Below are 18,545 nucleotides of genomic sequence, written 5' to 3' on the forward strand. Positions count from 1 at the left end.
AAACAAGATTATAAAAGAATCAAAAAGATACCGTCTATCAACATCAAAACAACATTAAATCAAATAATTAATTTGAATTTAAAAAAATATCAATATTAATCTAATAATTTAATAAATGAACAAAAAAATATACAATGCTAATAATATGAATGATTTGTATTTTGCATAAAGTAAACTATGAATTGACATTTAAAATTATAATTATAAATCCAAGAAAAAAATGTGTGTCATTCATGTACTTTTCCCTACAATACTCTTTCCTAACAATATATATTGTACAATTTTATATTTTTAATTATTATCATTAAAGTATGTGGCCCGCAAATAATTTTCGAAAACTATATTTGGCCCATTCTACAATCCTAGTGAGGACCGCTGCTCTAGGTACTGAGTGTACACTGTACAGGGATTTAGTAATCTGTTTCTGAAATCAATTTTATATGTTAAAAATGTTCTGTGTAATTCAAAGATTAGAACCTTACAGACCTTATATTTTTAGGGTCCAAAAAAAAATTGAACACCAAAAGTATTCCCACACTCTCCTACAACAACAATTTAATTAGACAATAAAATATTATTCAATTGTTCAATTTGTTACATAGGTTAAAATAGGTTTTATAGGCACCTACTACACACACATATACCATAGAAATAACTATAAGCATTAATACAAATTATGGGCCCTCATTAGCTTATTATACACAGCAATATAATTGATTATATTACAAATATACCTATTATTAATTTAATACAAAACATAACTACTACCTACCAGAATAAAGGTAAAAAGATTAATATTTCTGTGATTTGTAAAATTACTTTATGGGTACACTATTTGTACATTATAATCAATGGTAATATAATAATTAGTATAATTTGTGTTTTAGCCTTTCCGAAAAATTATGTACCTACCTACACCATGATATTAAATTATAATAATGATACAAAGAACAAGTTGATTGTTGAATAACATTGGCTAGGTCAAGACATATAGATATTAAAGTATATATTTATATTATGTTAGATAATACTGCAGGTCTGCAGATAAATATTTTTACACTCTGTGATTAATTAATATAAAATACTAATAATAATATTACACTCAAGGTGTTTTTTTCACTATCTAGTATCTACCTCTAGCATCTAAAGCCGTGTTAATGCCTTTGATTTTTTACACAATTATAACAAGTTCTTAATAATAGTGGTTTTTTACCCTAGGTCTTAACTCTTAAACCATGAACATTATACACTTAGATCATATACAATTTACACATATATACAAATGTATATGATAATATGATCTTTTTTACTATTTTACACGATAGATCTTATCTTACAGATAGTACTATCTTTAATCGTGGCAATTGTGCTTAACTTTTATCTATGGCTTAACCTCAAAAACTCCTTATCTCTGAGTTCAGTATTTTTGCCGCTAAAATGTTTGTTTATTATTTATTATTTCAATTTTTTTGTTAATAGTGAACTCGGCCAGGTTTCAGAAATTGGAACTACATTACTGCATTGCTGTTGTGCCTACTTTTTCTTTTGTCATCGTGTTTTATATTTTGAAATAGTCCATGTACGATTCTAGAACTAATTTCTGTGTTCTCATCAATAGTATCATCGTCATTTACTCATTTGAGTACTACACCAAATTCTGATTTAATAACCATATTTTTGTAGAAAAGCGTGACATTTAGTTTAAAACAAATTCCGTTATGGGTATTACCGGTTTAGCGAAACTTATAGCAGACTTTGCTCCAAATGCCATTAAGGAAAATGAAATTAAAAATCATTTTGGTGAGTTACTTTATGCCTAATAAACTAACAGTTTGAATACAAATAACAAAGTTATTGCTTCACTAGGTATTTAATCACTTAAGGATTTACCTTATAATTAATATTTATATTTGATTTCAGGCCGGAAAATTGCGATTGACGCTTCTATGAGTCTTTATCAATTTCTGATTGCAGTCCGCAGTGAGGGAGCACAATTGACAAGCTCTGATGGTGAAACTACTAGGTATTTTATTAATATATAATAATATAATGTATAATAAAATCAATTTAATGTACACGTTTTTGTCCCAGTCATATTATGGGTACATTCTATCGTACAATAAGACTTTTGGAAAATGGTATTAAACCAGTATATGTATTTGATGGTAAACCACCTCAAATGAAATCATCAGAATTAGAAAAACGAGCTGATAGAAGGCAGGAAGCACAAAAATCGTTAGAAAAAGCAGAAGAAGCCGGTATTGTAACATAATATGATTATTAGACTTGAATATAAAGTATTTATGTCTAATTTTGATTTATTGTTTTCTAGGCGATGCTACCGGAATTGACAAATTCAGTAAACGATTGGTAAAAGTAACATCAACTCATACAACTGAATGCAAAGAATTGCTAAAATTAATGGGAGTTCCTTTTGTAGAAGTATGTTTCAAGTTTTTAAACCTTATCTAATATCTATAGACCACTACTACTGATAGACACATAATAATATTATAATCAAAATGATAGATTCATTAAAAATACAATTTTGGATCCGGTCCACGAATATATTGTCATGCTCCGACTTATATAGTCAATAACATATGAACAGTACATAAATAGCCTGGTTTCTGCCTGGCAACCTTGTTTTTTCCAATGATGTATTTTTAATAATTTTAAAACCCGTTCACATGTTGATGTAATTTATTGGGGCTTACAAAAGCATTTGACTGTGTTGATCATACTTTTCTAATAAAAGTTTTGTTGAACTTGGGATTTGATGAGCTGGTGTTATGGTTTTAGTCATATCTTTTTGATTGTAAACAGATAGTTCATGTGTGAAATCTGACGCCATTGCTGCAACTTCTGGTGTTTATGAAGGAGGTCATCTATTTCCCTTAATTTTTGCATTTTTATTATTTTTATTGTATGGCTATTTTATTTTTACAATGTTAAAAAGTCATTATTAAAAGTTGTTTTCTTCTTTTTGCTAACAATCTAAAATTATTTGTCTTAGAAACTTATATTATTACATTAGGATATTAATTCATTAGAAATTATGGTTTTTTTCCATGTACTGGTTGAGTTCAATTTTACTCAAACATAATATGATTATTATATTATATTGTTAGACCTAAGACTAGAATTCTGATGTTTTTTCCATAATTTAGGAACTAATGTGCTATACATTTGCTGCATTTCTGAATTTTACAGTTAGGGACTAACCCTTTTCTATTACCTCAATTAATTTAAAAGTTAAACAGCATTAAGTTAATTCCTGCGAGGTTAAATCGTCCTAAACTTGCAGTTGTTATACAAATTTGTAACTTGAATAATATTTTGCATTATGTATAATATAAAGAGTTTTTTAGTAAATCAAATAATATTCTGTCTTTTAGTCTAAGGTTTATTTAACAAATATTAATGTGGAATTATTTATTTTATAGGCTCCATGTGAAGCTGAAGCTCAATGTGCTGCTTTGGTAAAAGCTGGTAAAGTGTACGCCACTGCTACTGAGGATATGGATGCTTTAACATTTGGTTCTCCTGTGTTATTACGTCATATGACATTCAGCGAAGCCAGAAAAATGCCAATTCAAGAGTTTCAGTTAAATTTAGTATTGGAAACAATGGAAATGTCTAGAGATGAAGTAATTTTAGTTGAATTTTACTTTTGATATTATCAACTCAAAAATAAGTGTATTTAATGTATTTATGATTTTAGTTCATAGATCTGTGTATACTATTAGGATGTGATTACTGTAACAGTATTAAAGGAGTTGGACCAAAACGAGCTATTGAGCTAATGCGACAATACAAATCATTAGAAAGCATAATTGAAAATTTAGATACCAAAAAATATCAAGTACCTGAAGATTGGCCATATAAGGAAGCTCGACGATTATTTATTGAACCAGAAATAACAGATCCTGAAACTATAGATGTAATATTTTCTTTCATTTATTTTTTATTTCTTTAGTACAGGTCGAGCCAAAAAACGATGAGGTTATAATTAGCAGATGAACAGATAGATTGATGCAATATAAACAACTTAAAGTTAAATAGCGGGGCCATGGTTTGAGGTACTTATAAACCGGATAATTAGTGGATATGTGAGCGGGTATAGTTAGAAGGGACATTGAAAGTTATGCTTGCTGGTGTGTTGATTTCACTAGTTATAAAGTAGGATATATGTCTTTCTATGACATTTTTCGCATGTCTGCAATCAGCAAGTGGGAGATTGAAAAAAATTGAAGCCAGGGTGTATTTGTGTGGATGATTAAGGGATATCTTGTGAATGCGTAATCGCAAGTAGGATTTTTTTTCTAACTCGTTCAATCATATTATTGACAGTTGATAGATCCCCAGCCATATTTGAAGATTTGATATACTAGAGTTCAATATAGAGGATTAAGAGATGCTATAAATTTAAAATGCTAGATGTGCTAAGTATGAATACTAATAGTTTAAATGCTTTACAACGGGATACCTCAATGCACCTTATTGGTAAGAAGTTATGTGTGAGAGTAGAGGCCAGATCACCTATCTACAGTTTTCGGTGGGTACAATAAGAGTCCTAATTAAATTGATGAAAATTACAGAAAAGCATAAGCAGTAGAGCATTTACGCTTGTTTAGGGGATAAGTCCCAATTAACCATTCTATTTAGGTCATTTTGCCGTTGAATTGACACACATGTTCACATATTGAAAAAAATTAGTAGCTTGGCTTCATTAAACATCCCTGGAAGCAAAATTTTTAAATGATTTGTTATATAGCACTGCAACCAGGAAGTCAAGGAATCAGTTACCTATAGCTAGGAAGTTAGGAACTTGATTAGGTGGCAATCCTAGGCCTGTTAGGTTAGTTTGCTTGTAAAAAAATGTATAATACCTTGTATGATGTTTTAAAAGTTAGTAAAAGTTTGCATATAGAAGTAGAATGACCTGGATGGAAACCATGTGTTTTTTTGATATGGTTGAAGGAAAGGCGGATAGAGCTTATGACAATTTTTGACAGACAAGATGAGCCGATAGTTTGTGGTGATCTGTGAGTCTCTGGTCCTAACTATAGGAGTTATAAATTATATTATTTATACAGCTCTCTTAGTAACGCACAATTTCCAATATTTTGTATTTGTTTCTTTCCCCTTCAACTGTTTTTGAATTCCCTTTTATTTATAAACTAAAGCTAAGTAATTTAATTTAATTAATATTTTAAATAAATCAATCATCATTTTTATGTTTTTACTCTTTGAATTACAACTTACATTTTAATTTTATATTTCAAAGCAAAATATCTGAAGTATTTTCATCTATAAAAATGTAATTTTAGAAAAGCAGTTTATTAGTTAAAAGTTAAAGTTTAGATGAGTGAACCACCATTTTACAGGGAAGCCGCTCAACTCACTCATCTAAACTTTAAATACTTATAACTTAAAAACTAGTCGTCCAATCCAAAATTTGATTTAACCTAATATCCAAAATATATTCTATAGATTAAAGAATTAAAAATGCACAATGTTATTAAAAAATGATAAAAAATAGTAAAATATATGATTTTTTAGAAAAATGTTATACTTATAAGTATTTAAAAGAAATATTTTAAAACTTGTACCTATAGATCACCTGCCGTTAAACAAATATTATTTTTGTTTCTCTTAAAACTTATTAACATAGAGTTCTCACTATATTAACATTAAAACAAATGTTTTAGTTAAAATGGATGGATCCAGATGAAGAAGGCTTAGTAAAATTTTTATGTGGTAATAGAGGATTCAGTGAAGATAGAGTAAGGAATGGAGTTAAGAAGCTACTCAAAGCACGATCTGGTACAACTCAAGGAAGGTTGGATTCATTTTTTTCATTCTCTTCAACACCAAATAAGCGTAAAGTAAGTTTAAGTTAACTTACTCATTTATTGAAACAACCTCAATTGTTATTTATTAATATTAGATTTTTTTTTTTAAATAATTTTCATTATTTTGTTGTATAAAATGTATTATATTATATTATTAACTTAATCAATACTAATTAACTAGTTATTAATAATTAATGGTACTTCTGGGTTATCTCGACTACCTTAGGTGCACAACTTGGTTATCTCAACTACTACAATTTTTAAATAAAAAGGTTAGCTTAGCTTAGGTACCTAAATAATAACTAAACTCTGTCTAGCAAGAGAATGCACCAATGCAGTGCATTCCCAAGATCATTCTCCCATCACATTAGGATGTGCAGAAGAATCAAATTTTTTTCAGGCCACGGTTTGTTCTCTTGCTGAGCGAAATATAATATACAGTATATTCAGATTTTCATACTATCTGGATAGTCCACACTTCTCAATATCGATTTTTGTAGTCAGATGTTGTATCCAATGATTGGTCATAGCAAACAAATTGTTTATCTCTGTTGGTATTTACAATAACAAGCTTGACAGTTGTTGGAATTGCAATGTGTGTGCCATGCAAACGAAGTACATTAGCCTCTGCCGTGCACAGATAACCACAGCTCTAAGTTACATTTGTCTCTTATAAGAGATAAAGTATACACTTACATAATTGTACAATTTTTATTAATACAATTCTACATTTTTCATGCTTGGACAATTTGTAAACCATATAATTCATTTTGACTTTTGTTTTCTAACAAATACTTATTCATAATGCATTTTTATATTTAGGCTGAGGAAGCAAAAGCAGCAGCAGAAGCCAGCAAGAAAGCAAAGAAGGGAAATTATAGCAAACGGGGTAGACAAAAGTAAACGATTTCAATTTCATTAATTTATTTTTTCATTTTTGTGATTGAGTAATACACAATCAAATATTTAAAATTTGAATAATGTGCATTTTGCTAGTTTCAAATATGGTTGATGAACTTTTATTTTATAACTTACTCAAATTTACTCTTGTATCTAATATGTAAAAGGTTTTTTTGGCAATAAAAGATCTTTTTTTCCACTATTGTATATTTTATTGAAGTTTTGCCATTTGGCACATTGGCCTAGCATTTTATTTTTATTAATATTTTTTTGTTTACTGACACCATTTAGCTGCTAAACTATCAGGTAAGTAATAGATTATATTTATATCAAGCATCCCATTATACCTATGTAGGAAATGCCATGTTGTGAAATTGAATAATAATTATTATAAAAACAATATTTTATTCATTTTAACTGTGAAAAAACGCAAGAACCAAATAAAGGTTAACTGAAATTGAATCTCGCACTATAATATTTTATAATTTTAATAAAATAATAAATAATAACAATATTATATTATTGTATAATCTCATACATTATGTAAATTTATTGAAGTATTGAACATTAACTTTTGAACCTTAGATCATTAGATTATACCTAAATCGGCTAAATCTGACTATCTGAGACTTGAACCTTGATAGTACTTAGTATCAAACATCGAGATGTATATACTAATATATACATCTCGATGGTATCAAATTACAAGTTAAAATTTTAACCCACAAAACAAAATTTGATAAGCTTATCACTAGTCACTATCGGTTGTTAAATAAAAATTAAAAGCACTCCGGTTCAACAAGTTAGATTCGCTTACATTTCGAGTATAGTTTATTAGATTGTTATTATTGTTATTAATATTTAAGAAAAAATAATAGTTACCTATATTTTTAATCGATTTTATTATTTGTTTATTATTTTAATCTTCGTTTTGTATGTATGTCACAGTAACTCACATACTCAAACAGATAGGTACCTAATGTAAAGCTAATTAATTTTGTTTCAGATAATTTGTGCAATCTGTTAGATTCTGATAATCTTCCGTCACACATTTTCAATAGTATGTTCCTTTAAATGCCTATTGACTTTCAAGCTTAATGTTTGAGTTTTAAGTTTTATCATTGGTATTTAATTATTGCAGTATGTATTTATCTTGCTGTCCTTGATTAACTTTCTTAGTGCATGTGTGTGTGCTATATGCATTACGCTTGTGTTATAGTCATTTTAGTTGCACGCTGGAGGGGATTTTTATTGACCCTCAAAAATATCCAATGAGCTAGAATGTTTTGATTACAAAACACTCTATTCTAGTCAATGATTCACCTTTGGATATCCAGTATGTAAGTACTCATTGGTAAATTGTTTGCTTAATTTCGAGTATTAATGTGTAGTATTAATCTATGTGCTTCTGAAATTGGTCGCCTGTTTGGTACATTCGAGTAATATATTTTTAAATTTACAATACTAAATTATCATAGCCAAAGAATGTGCATTTGTAGGAAAAATTGCATTATTTTTAATTAATTTTAATTAATTTTAAAAACAGCGTTCTTATTACAAAGTTTAAATTAAGTATTAATGAGTTCAATTTTGAAACTCATATCTACTATCTAGCATATTTTTGATATTTTTGATTTAATATGACTCTTGTTGATATTTTTAAAAGTTTTTGTCTGTTAAAACTTCTGCCCCCCCCCCCCTCTTTAAAATAAAAATATTTTCGTCCATTATTTTTTTATTTTGATCTTATGAACATCATACCTATTTAATTATGAATATCTTCAATTTTAAATATTTTAAACTTGAGATTTTTATATTTTTAAGCGCATTTCATAAAGAATATTTAAGGTTTTTTCAGTGCACATTTTAGTATTTTAATGCATTCATACGACCCTAAGCATAGCTTTATAATAATAAAAAATATAAATAGCCATTGATCAATTTTGTGTGCTTATTATAAAAAATTATTACTTACCTATTTATGTACTAATCCATAAAGTTACACATACCATTCATAAATATCATATACTATTTCAAAATGATTGAATTTTTAAAAATATTCTATTGCATATTCACATTTATTAAATTAAATTGTTATTACTTACAAGAGTTGTTGAAAAATGTGTGATCATTTATTAGCATGGTTCAATAACACTGTCAACATGTTAAAACAAAAGCATACTAGGCATTCTATATGACAGCCAACCTAGTAACTTTAATTTTCATAACCATAATATTTTATAAACTTCTAAAGTGTACCCATCTATTGGTTTGGCATATTTTATCTATTGATATTTAAACCATAAATAACCCAGGTAATACTTATAACTTAAGAGTTAAGAATATCGATAAGAAATATATCCTTTAATAAAACTAATTTAAAAATATTATTTTATGTTAAAATGGTAGTTAGATTCTCTAACTAAACTGTTTAAGTTGTGTTGAATATAGAAATGGCTGTATGACATATTATGTACATTTTTTAAATTAGGAAATTAAAAAAAAATTTGTGGTGAAGCCTTTCTGTTAGTTGTATACTAAGCTATCCCAGTAATGGACACTGCATAAGTTATATTAATATACCTATTATACAGCGTATATAGTAAATAAATCTCTTAGGATATCTGGCCTCATTAACTCAACTACTTTCATAATATGCTTTTACATCATAAAAATATGCTATAGTATTTACTTATTTGTTTGCAATATATGCTAAGAGTTGCAAAGAGGCAAAAAATAAATTAGTTTTTTAAATTCTTAAATTTAGCAGTAGAAACATTGTATGAATTTTAAAAGACAGTAATCAGAGAGTTCATGTTCTGAAAATGTGGCAAAGGGAGTGACTAAAAATGTTATATTCCTATAAATAGCTTAAAAAGAGCCAACATATTGCTAAAATATGTCATATCGAAGAAATGGTAATTAATGTCCGATGAAAATTTAAATTTCTTATAACTATTGCTTCGTAATGAATATAGTACCTACAGCAATTTGCAAAAACTTGTTTTTTGTTATTTTTACCAATTATATTTTATAAAAGTATTCTTACAATTTTTTACTTTTAAACCTAACTTACTAGATCCAATAACTTACACAATACCACAAACTTCCCTTAATATTTTGAAGATTGAAGCAAAGTTTCTGCTCCAAAAAGTTAAACCAACACATTTTGACTATCAAAATTGAAAATAATATTTAATTCAAAACTTATTTAAAATATATATATTTATTTCAATTTAGATAATATAATTTTAATTATGGTTATAGATGAGTGACTCTGAGGCTGAGACTGCCTCAATGGAGACTACCAGGATGTACAAAGATGACCTAGAATTATCTCGTATGTCTTTATATCTTAGTTCTCAAGATCTGATACATAATTCTCCAGAAGCTGCTCGGCATATAAGGGTATTAATATTGTATAAGAAATACCATTTGATTTAATTCTGTAGAGTGTAATTTTTGCACTTTTTATTTCCCCTATCTGATACCCACACAATACCAATTTTACATGAAGCAGAAAAATGTTGTGTTGTTACCTTTAACATTAAAATGAATTGACCAAGCTTAAACCAACCTATACTTTTTATCAAACTTAATGTTAAAATCATTATCTGTGATATACATTGTTTTTTTTACAATATTCCAAATTGTATGCAAGTTATGAGTACCTATGTAAAAAATTACAATTTAAAAATGCTTGTGTATTTCAGAAAAATTTAAACTTAAATTTTAAGTTTAATAATAGATCAATTATTTCAAAATATGTTGTGAGTGAATCAGAGAAAAAATAAATAATGCACTAAATCTTCTTATTTTAATATTTTTGAATATATCTTAATAGATTTTTATTGTTTAGCCGGAGAGCATAACATTTGATTCGACGCCAGGTGATATATCAGTGGATTTTGTACTTGTTTCATCATCCAAAGCCAAAGCACCAGTAGACATAGATGGTTGGAACCGTAGATCTGCTTTTGAGGAAAGAATTAAAGAACAAGGATTACTTCTTGAAGAAGATGTTGTTGGTGGGTTGACATTTGTCAAAGTGCATGCACCTATACCAGTGTTACGTAGATATTGTGAAATATTAAAACTGCGAATGCCCATGAAAGAGGTAAATTTTGTTTCTAGTCTTTTTGAAAAATAACTTTAAAGTTTGCAAATAATAAATATTTAAATATTTTATAAATAAAAAATAAATAGATTACGCTTGAAGCAATAAAGAATTATGTAGAACTATTCTTTGGTAAATGTCTAATTGTGAAATTTCTAGTAAAATAGATATTCAAATAAACCGCTTTGTTTTGCATTATGTACTGTAGTCGTTTTAATATTTGAGTTATAAATTTTTTTATTTTAGTATCCAATGAATGAACATGTTCCTGAAAAAGGTTTTGATCTAATGGAGAAGATTAAAAAAATTGTTGGTCGCATTATAAGAGTTTTTATTACTATCGATCCTGGACCATTTGCACCAACTAAATACATTCTGACTGCAGAGTATTCACGGGAAAAAAGTTATTTGTTAGTCTTCGGATATCATTATTGCAACCACATTTTACTTTATTTTACATGTATATTTGATGTTTGATATTTTAGATTTAATGAGGAGGATCCAGAATTCTTTTCTGCTGAAGTTCGAACATTAGTTATAGATTTCATTTTAAACAGGGTTAGCTGGGGAAAAGATCAAGCAGATGTCAATTGTGTTGGAATTCAGTGTCTTTTAGATGGAGGTGTTTATAGAGCTGCTTATCCTTTACATGATGTAAGTATAATATTTTAGAAACTAAATTTATAGTTTCAATGTTTTATCTTCATTTATTTCTGTTAACTAACAAGACCAATTCACTATTTTTTTAAAGTAGAACATGGTCGCTTTCTTTTTTTCTTTCTTTAGTTCATGAAATTTAAAAAAAAACTCGTTTGACTGAGTTTTTTAAAATATAACTCCACTGATATTTACTGTCTTAGCTTCTCCAACAAACCATTTGTTACTAACTAGGTATAGATTCAAATTTAAATAAAGTAACTTAAGTTAATTATTGGTTTGGACTATTAAATGTTATTCCTTTTTATCTTACTAACTTTGTTACTTTTTTACACAGTTTTGCTCGTTGAAGTATAGAAATCATGTGTGTAAACATTTTTTTACATAATTGTAAAAATGAATTGATTTATATTTAACTGTAATACGGTTAAATTGTTTCTTACATTTAAAATTAGAAAAGTTTTTTTTGTTAAATTTAGATAGGTCTACCCACATATTGTGTATACTAATACTGTTCTACTCTATGCTAATTTATCTTACTTGCATAATATAGCACCCATATACAAAATCGTTGAAACCATACTTTTCTCTAAACACAAAATGATTGTTTAGGTAGGGCAGAGGTCAGAGGAATGAGTATGATACTGAACTACAGTGTGATTGAATTCCCCACCAAAAATGTATATTAAAATTAAAAACAATTTTTAGAAAAAAAAATTGTTATAAATTTGTGATACTATAAGTTAAGTTTATAGTAAATATTATTGTTAGAGTTGTTATGGCTAAATATCAAATATTATTCCCTTGTCATAAAGTTAGATTACTAAAGTACTTATTATTGATACTTGATGATAGGTACAACTATACAATTTAATATTCTTTGCCCTACATATGGCTTGTGAGGTTCATTGAAGGTGGGGCACAAATATTTCCCTCGTTTTTGACAATCACAACTTTGAATTTACCACCAATTCCTGTTGATTTTTGAAATAAAATAAAATTCATTTTTTGTATATAAAAACTTTTTAATATACAATAAAATTCATTTTTTGTATATAAAAACTTTTTAATATACGTCTTGCATAACAAATAATATTATAAAAATAAAATAATGGTATAAGAGTAAATAATAAATATAATTATACAGTTAAACAAAAGACGATCAGACCAACAAAATCTCATAAATCGCAATAAAAATAGAATCCGAATACCATCCGATTGTTCCCGGCAACGCCATTTTAATTTGTGTTGAAAAGTAGGGGAAAACTAGTTTTGTAGATTGGGCCATCAGGGCACAGCAAATTTGTGCCCACCGTCCAATGCCCATACGATATTATAGTATGTACGTATTGTACGCAAGTATTTTAAAACATTTTTTCTCAATATGATTTGTAAATAATATACCAACTATATTATGATGGAATAAACACCTACTTAAATTTAATTTAATATTCATTTTTCTTCTGTCTTTCAATTTTGTAGTTGGGGCTCATGTCCGTGTGCCCCATAGCATGAGCCGCCACTATGTATATAGTTTTCTATGGTTTTTAGCCATTTAGGATAAAATATATGTTGTAAGCTGTTGCAATATATTATATTATTTACTATTTATTATTCATTCAATGAATTGGTAATACATTTTGAAATGTCTAATCCAAGCTAATGACTAAATCTTAGATATTCTGATCACAAATAATTAATTGACTATGACTATTAACGAAGGATCCAAACAAAATGTTCTTAAAATACCGTATCAAGTTAAAACCATTTAATATTCTGTTTACTTTACAAAGCACAAAATATTAAACTGTGTTTCTTGAGTTAGGCTTAGGATGTATTAAAAATCAACTATGTAATTAAATAGGAGAAAAATAACAGATAACTTACATGTTAAAATAAATATGTAATATCAATGACATGGAGCATTTGGTGTAGTGAACAGTTGTGTCTATAATAAGTGGTGTGAGTAGGTATGGAAAATAATAGGGACTTTTGTTAAAATAATGTTAAAATTAACTCTAAAACTTATATTTGAAAGAAGTTCAAAAGCATCTGTAGAGTTGAAATGAAGAGACATAAGAACATTTTGGTTAGCTAGGATCCAACTTGAAGATTCTCAATACGTAAGAGGTATCTAATATGAGTATAGTATTGCAAAAGAATTGGAATTTTTACTTTAAATGTAGCAAGACCAAGAATTAGTGAAAAATTATTTAGAGTACCTATAATAGAATTATAGAAAACAATAAGAGACTGTGATCTGTGAATGGAATGAACTTGGATTTTATCAAAATTGAGAGATAAACCTATTAGAATGGGCTCATTTACTCAAAGTATTGAATTGATCTTGCAAAATGTGACAATCATTAGTAGATTTGATTTTATGGAATAGTATATTGTCGGCTTATAGTAAAGGTAACCTGTGATACATTTTATGTAGGTATTTATTGTTATTTTTAATATTTATTATATATTTACTAAGTAAATATAATTAAATGTAATATAATTTACAGGGAGAGCATACTACTGAAAATTCATTACGCCATCAGCTATATGTCGAATGGGCTATGATGAGTAAATGGATCCGTAAACAGCCAATTGATCAGATTAAAGAATATTTAGGTGTGAAATATGCATTTTACTTCACATGGTTAGGTTTCTACACACACCTGTTGATTCCAGCTGCTATTTTGGGTTTAATTGTATTTTTTTATGGTATCTTCACCTTTCCTAATAATAGATTTAGGTAATTTCATATTGTGTATCATAGTTATATATTGAAGTTAATTTATTATATATTCAATTCAATTTTTGGTTTAGTTCTGATATTTGTAATGCAACAGACACAATAATGTGCCCATTGTGTGACCGTACATGTGATTATTGGGAACTTTCAAACACTTGTTTTTACGCAAGGTTAACATATTTATTTGATAACGACCTGACTGTGATATTTGCCTTCCTGATGTCAATTTGGGGTAAGTTAATATTTATTTCCCAATAATGTAAATATTACTAATTGAAATATATTTCATTTTTAAGCTACTCTATTTCTTGAACTGTGGAAACGGTATTCAGCTACCATTACACATCGCTGGGGATTGACAGGCTTCACTTTTGAAGCTGAACATCCAAGACCTCAATACTTGGCACGTTTAGCTGGATCTAATCATACTAAAGTGAACATAGTCACAGGAAATGTTGAACCAACCGTACCTCTCTGGAAGAAAATCCCTGCAACATTATTTAGCATTTCTGTTCTTTTACTATTAGTAAGGTTCCTTAAGAATTAAGGTGTTGATTTAATCAACTTTAATTTCTCTTTTTTTTTTAAGATTGTGGTTGCTATTGCTGCTGTGTTTGGAGTTGTGTTATATCGCATGTCTGTCTTAGCATCACTTAGTCTTACAAATCAATCCGATTGGATGAGTACATATAGCAATATATTTATTCCAACTACAGCAGCTATCATTAATTTGGTTTGCATTCAATTATTAAATTTTGTAAGTATTTATATTTTTAATTTATGTAACAACTTGAGGCTCTGAAAGTAGTATATTCATAAAATAAAAATGGAAAAATAAATACTTCAATATATACTCATTCCTTATTAGATTCTAAGCAGATTGATGAACGTATTGGTTCTATAATGATGTGTTTTACAAACATATTATTTGTTAATTCCCTAAACATACTTTTTACATTATTAATTAAATATCCTTTAAATTTTTTTTCAAGAACAATAGTATATACAAATTTAGAATGATGTTGAAAAATATGCTTGGTGTACTGATAATACATATTATGTCACTTACGGGTCAACGTGCTAAGAAGACGCTACACCTGCGTGTGTTGTCTCCATCTTACAAATGTACAACTAGCAAAAACTGTTTTATGTGCTAAAAAATTGAGAAGACTACAATCATAACTTAGAAACAAAATTTTCTCCACATTAAAAAGAGAACTTAGGCTGTGAAATAATCATTTATTTTTTTGATATCAGATCTACAAAATTTATTCATTTTTGAAAAACACAAAAATAATGGATTTTGAAACATCAAGAACTTTTGTTAAAAAAAAATAAAAAGATACTTCACAGATAATGTTCTCAACTATATTGTATATCAATTTAGAATCTCAACTATCACTCTGACCTTAGTAGTAATATTCCACGCAAAACAGTTTTTGCTGTGTCGTACATTTTTAAGGCGGAGAAAATACACGCCTGTGTAGCATCCTCTAAGTGGGGTCGCTTTAGATTAACACCAAAATCAAACTATTGTTTACAAATAATAATATAAGTATCTGAAATCTATGAAAAAATATAAGTACAGAGTTATTAATATTCGTTTTGGTTTGAACTATTGATTACATTAAATGAACATAGCTTAATTTTTATATTCTACTGATTAAAAAAAAAAACAAATCTATTTTTTAATATTTTATAATATTGTTTAGGTTTATGATAAAGTTGCTATTTATCTGACTGAAATGGAACTACTACGCACACAAACCGAATTTGACGAATCTTTGACAATAAAAATATACCTCTTCCAATTTGTGAATTATTATACATCGATAATTTATATAGCTTTTTTGAAAGGCAAAAATGTTGGTTATCCTGCTAAATATTTGCGTATATTCAATCTTCGACAAGAAGAAGTAAGATATGCACATAAACATTTAACTATACTCGATCAATAGTATTCAACGAGCATTATGATTCTAGTGTAGTCCAGGTGGATGTCTCATGGAATTAAGCATCCAATTGTTTATTATTATGGTTGGACAACAAGCGTTAAATACTGTTGTCGAAATGATAATTCCGTATGTAAAATTATATTGGTTTTTTAGTAAAAGCCAAAAACTAAAACTTTTTATATTATAGTGTTGGTTTGAATTGGTTTAATTCATTGACTGAGAACACAGGTCGCTTAGACAATCTGAAATCATCATCCGAAGAAGAAGATTTAGCTACAGCTGTTAAGAAACCTTGGATTGAAGATTATAAACTTTTGGATTGGGGACCAAGAGGACTCTTCCCAGAATATTTAGAAATGGGTAATATTTTGAAAATAATTTAATTTATCGGCTTATTAAAATTAATATGTTTGTACTTTTCTAGTTATGCAATATGGTTTTGTAACATTATTTGTTACTGCATTTCCACTGGGTCCTTTCTTTGCATTGTTAAACAATGTGTTTGAAATGAGATTAGATGCAAAAAAGTTTATGAAGTATTTCCGTCGACCAATTCCTCATAGAGTGCCTAATATTGGTGTGTGGTATCGAGTATTAGATATTTTGGGAAAATTAGCAGTTATCACAAATGTTTGTATTTCATTTTTTCAAATTAATTGTATTTATTAAAAATAAATTATAATTTTATAGGCATTCATAATAGCGTTTTCTTCCAATTACATACCTCGTATGGTGTACATAAGTTTGGTGAGTGAAGACCACACAGACAAAGGTTTCTTAAACAATACTCTAGCTTACTTTGATACCAAAGACTTTGAAAGTGGTATCGCTCCGTTGTCATCATCATATAATAATGTTACTTATTGCCGGTAAATATATCAATATTAACACAACAACATTTATTTTAATAACATTTATATCAATTTTGTAGTTATAAAGATTATAGAAATCCACCATGGTCACCACAGAAGTATGAAAGACCCACATTTTATTATGAAGTGCTTGTTGCACGCCTAACATTCGTCGTTATATTTCAAGTAATAAAAATTATTTACATAATTTTGTTGTGTGCTAATCCATCATTTTTTCAGAATATTGTATCATTAGTGAAAGTAGCCGTTCAATGGTTGATACCAGATGTTCCAAATGCTCTCAGCGACAGGATTAAACGAGAGTCTTACCTTACTACTCAAATGATCATTAAGAATGAGGCGAAAAAAGCAGCAGGCATAAAAGAAAAAGTTTTGTAACAACGAGGGAATACACAGCACACATCCAATACACTAATATATATTATCTATTATTTATTAATATATTTCTAATTTTTGTTAAACCATACTAGACTGTATGTTACTTTATTTATTTTTATAATATTATTATAATATTTATAACTATTTTTATTTTTAAACAATATAACATTTGAGTACTGTTATGTTGGTTTATGTTTTCTTATTCGATTGTGTTTGTGTGTTCTCTTCAAAACTACAACAAAAACCATTAGTATAACTGAAAATATAATCATCTGTCTTCTATTTACCTTTCAGAAGTTGAACACATGGATGGTATGTTGCACGGCGTCAATTCACCTCAAAGCTTATAAGACCACTTTTAAAGGTCTTGAGGACTTAAAATTTATTGTTAAAAACGATGTTTTGTTCAGCCGCACTTTCTGCATATTTATACATTTATTATAACGACTATCTAAGTCAGTGAGGCCCAACCTTTTTTATTCTATGGACCATCTGTAGTAGAAAAATATATATTTAATAATTTAAAAAGAAAAAATATTATTTTTTATATGTTATATTGTTTCAACTTAATAATTAAATATGTGTTGGGTATCGCTGATCTAAGTCATTATCTTGTGTTCATGGTTTTCATACTAATTATGAAGCAACTTTCTATTTTGCTTGGTAATCATTAACACGTCTATTCTAATTCTTCACGCATAAGGGCACAAACATGCTTTTTTTAAATAATTATTTAACTTAAATAATTTACATTATATAATATGTAGAAATGTTGTTAATTATAATGACCAAAGATCCTCATTAAAAATAGATAAGTGTATTTGTTATTTATATTGTTTAAAATATTTTTTATGTACCTATAAAAGGAATTTCAGGGATATTTTTTTATACTCTTAGTGTTATTGATAGTTAATAACTAAAAATTACCTCAACAAAACATGGATGTACTTTATTAGAATCAATCATAATTTTTTATATGGTAATAACTATAGACAGTAACAAATTATTGCCACTATTATGTGCTTTCCAATTTTTTTATTGATTTTTTATTTTTGTTATATT

The 18,545-nt window shown here is 27.8% G+C and overlaps 2 protein-coding genes across 7 annotated transcripts; both read left to right on the plus strand.

The window, feature by feature from the left end:
• Positions 1-1,417: 1,417 nt before the first annotated feature.
• On the plus strand, positions 1,418-6,960 carry LOC111037415 (flap endonuclease 1). Its single transcript, XM_022319983.1, has 8 exons — positions 1,418-1,800; positions 1,921-2,023; positions 2,092-2,258; positions 2,333-2,442; positions 3,447-3,650; positions 3,725-3,943; positions 5,715-5,891; positions 6,681-6,960. The coding sequence occupies exons 1-8, from the start codon at positions 1,719-1,721 to the stop codon at positions 6,759-6,761; spliced, it is 1,143 nt and encodes a 380-aa protein (XP_022175675.1). The 5' UTR covers positions 1,418-1,718; the 3' UTR covers positions 6,762-6,960.
• Positions 6,961-7,538: 578 nt separating this feature from the next.
• On the plus strand, positions 7,539-18,221 carry LOC111037414 (anoctamin-1-like). 6 transcript variants are annotated; one of them, XM_022319980.1, is made up of 18 exons: positions 7,539-7,695; positions 7,765-7,818; positions 10,026-10,166; positions 10,618-10,875; positions 11,122-11,285; positions 11,361-11,529; positions 14,046-14,278; positions 14,353-14,510; positions 14,575-14,804; positions 14,868-15,035; positions 15,991-16,194; positions 16,262-16,359; positions 16,421-16,593; positions 16,658-16,863; positions 16,924-17,102; positions 17,165-17,270; positions 17,325-17,460; positions 17,778-17,833. In XM_022319980.1, the coding sequence occupies exons 3-18, from the start codon at positions 10,026-10,028 to the stop codon at positions 17,831-17,833; spliced, it is 2,679 nt and encodes an 892-aa protein (XP_022175672.1). In that variant the 5' UTR covers positions 7,539-7,695; positions 7,765-7,818. The 6 variants fall into 6 exon arrangements, with proteins under 6 accessions (XP_022175672.1, XP_022175671.1, XP_022175670.1 ...); XM_022319979.1 differs by lacking the exon at positions 7,539-7,695 and adding an exon at positions 7,900-8,098 and having other exon boundaries at positions 7,779-7,818; XM_022319978.1 differs by lacking the exons at positions 7,539-7,695; positions 7,765-7,818 and adding an exon at positions 7,838-8,098.
• The last annotated feature ends 324 nt before the right edge of the window (positions 18,222-18,545 follow it).

Source organism: Myzus persicae, unplaced genomic scaffold, assembly GCF_001856785.1.
Source record: "Myzus persicae strain clone G006 unplaced genomic scaffold, MPER_G0061.0, whole genome shotgun sequence".
NCBI classification, from domain to species: Eukaryota; Metazoa; Arthropoda; class Insecta; order Hemiptera; family Aphididae; genus Myzus; species Myzus persicae.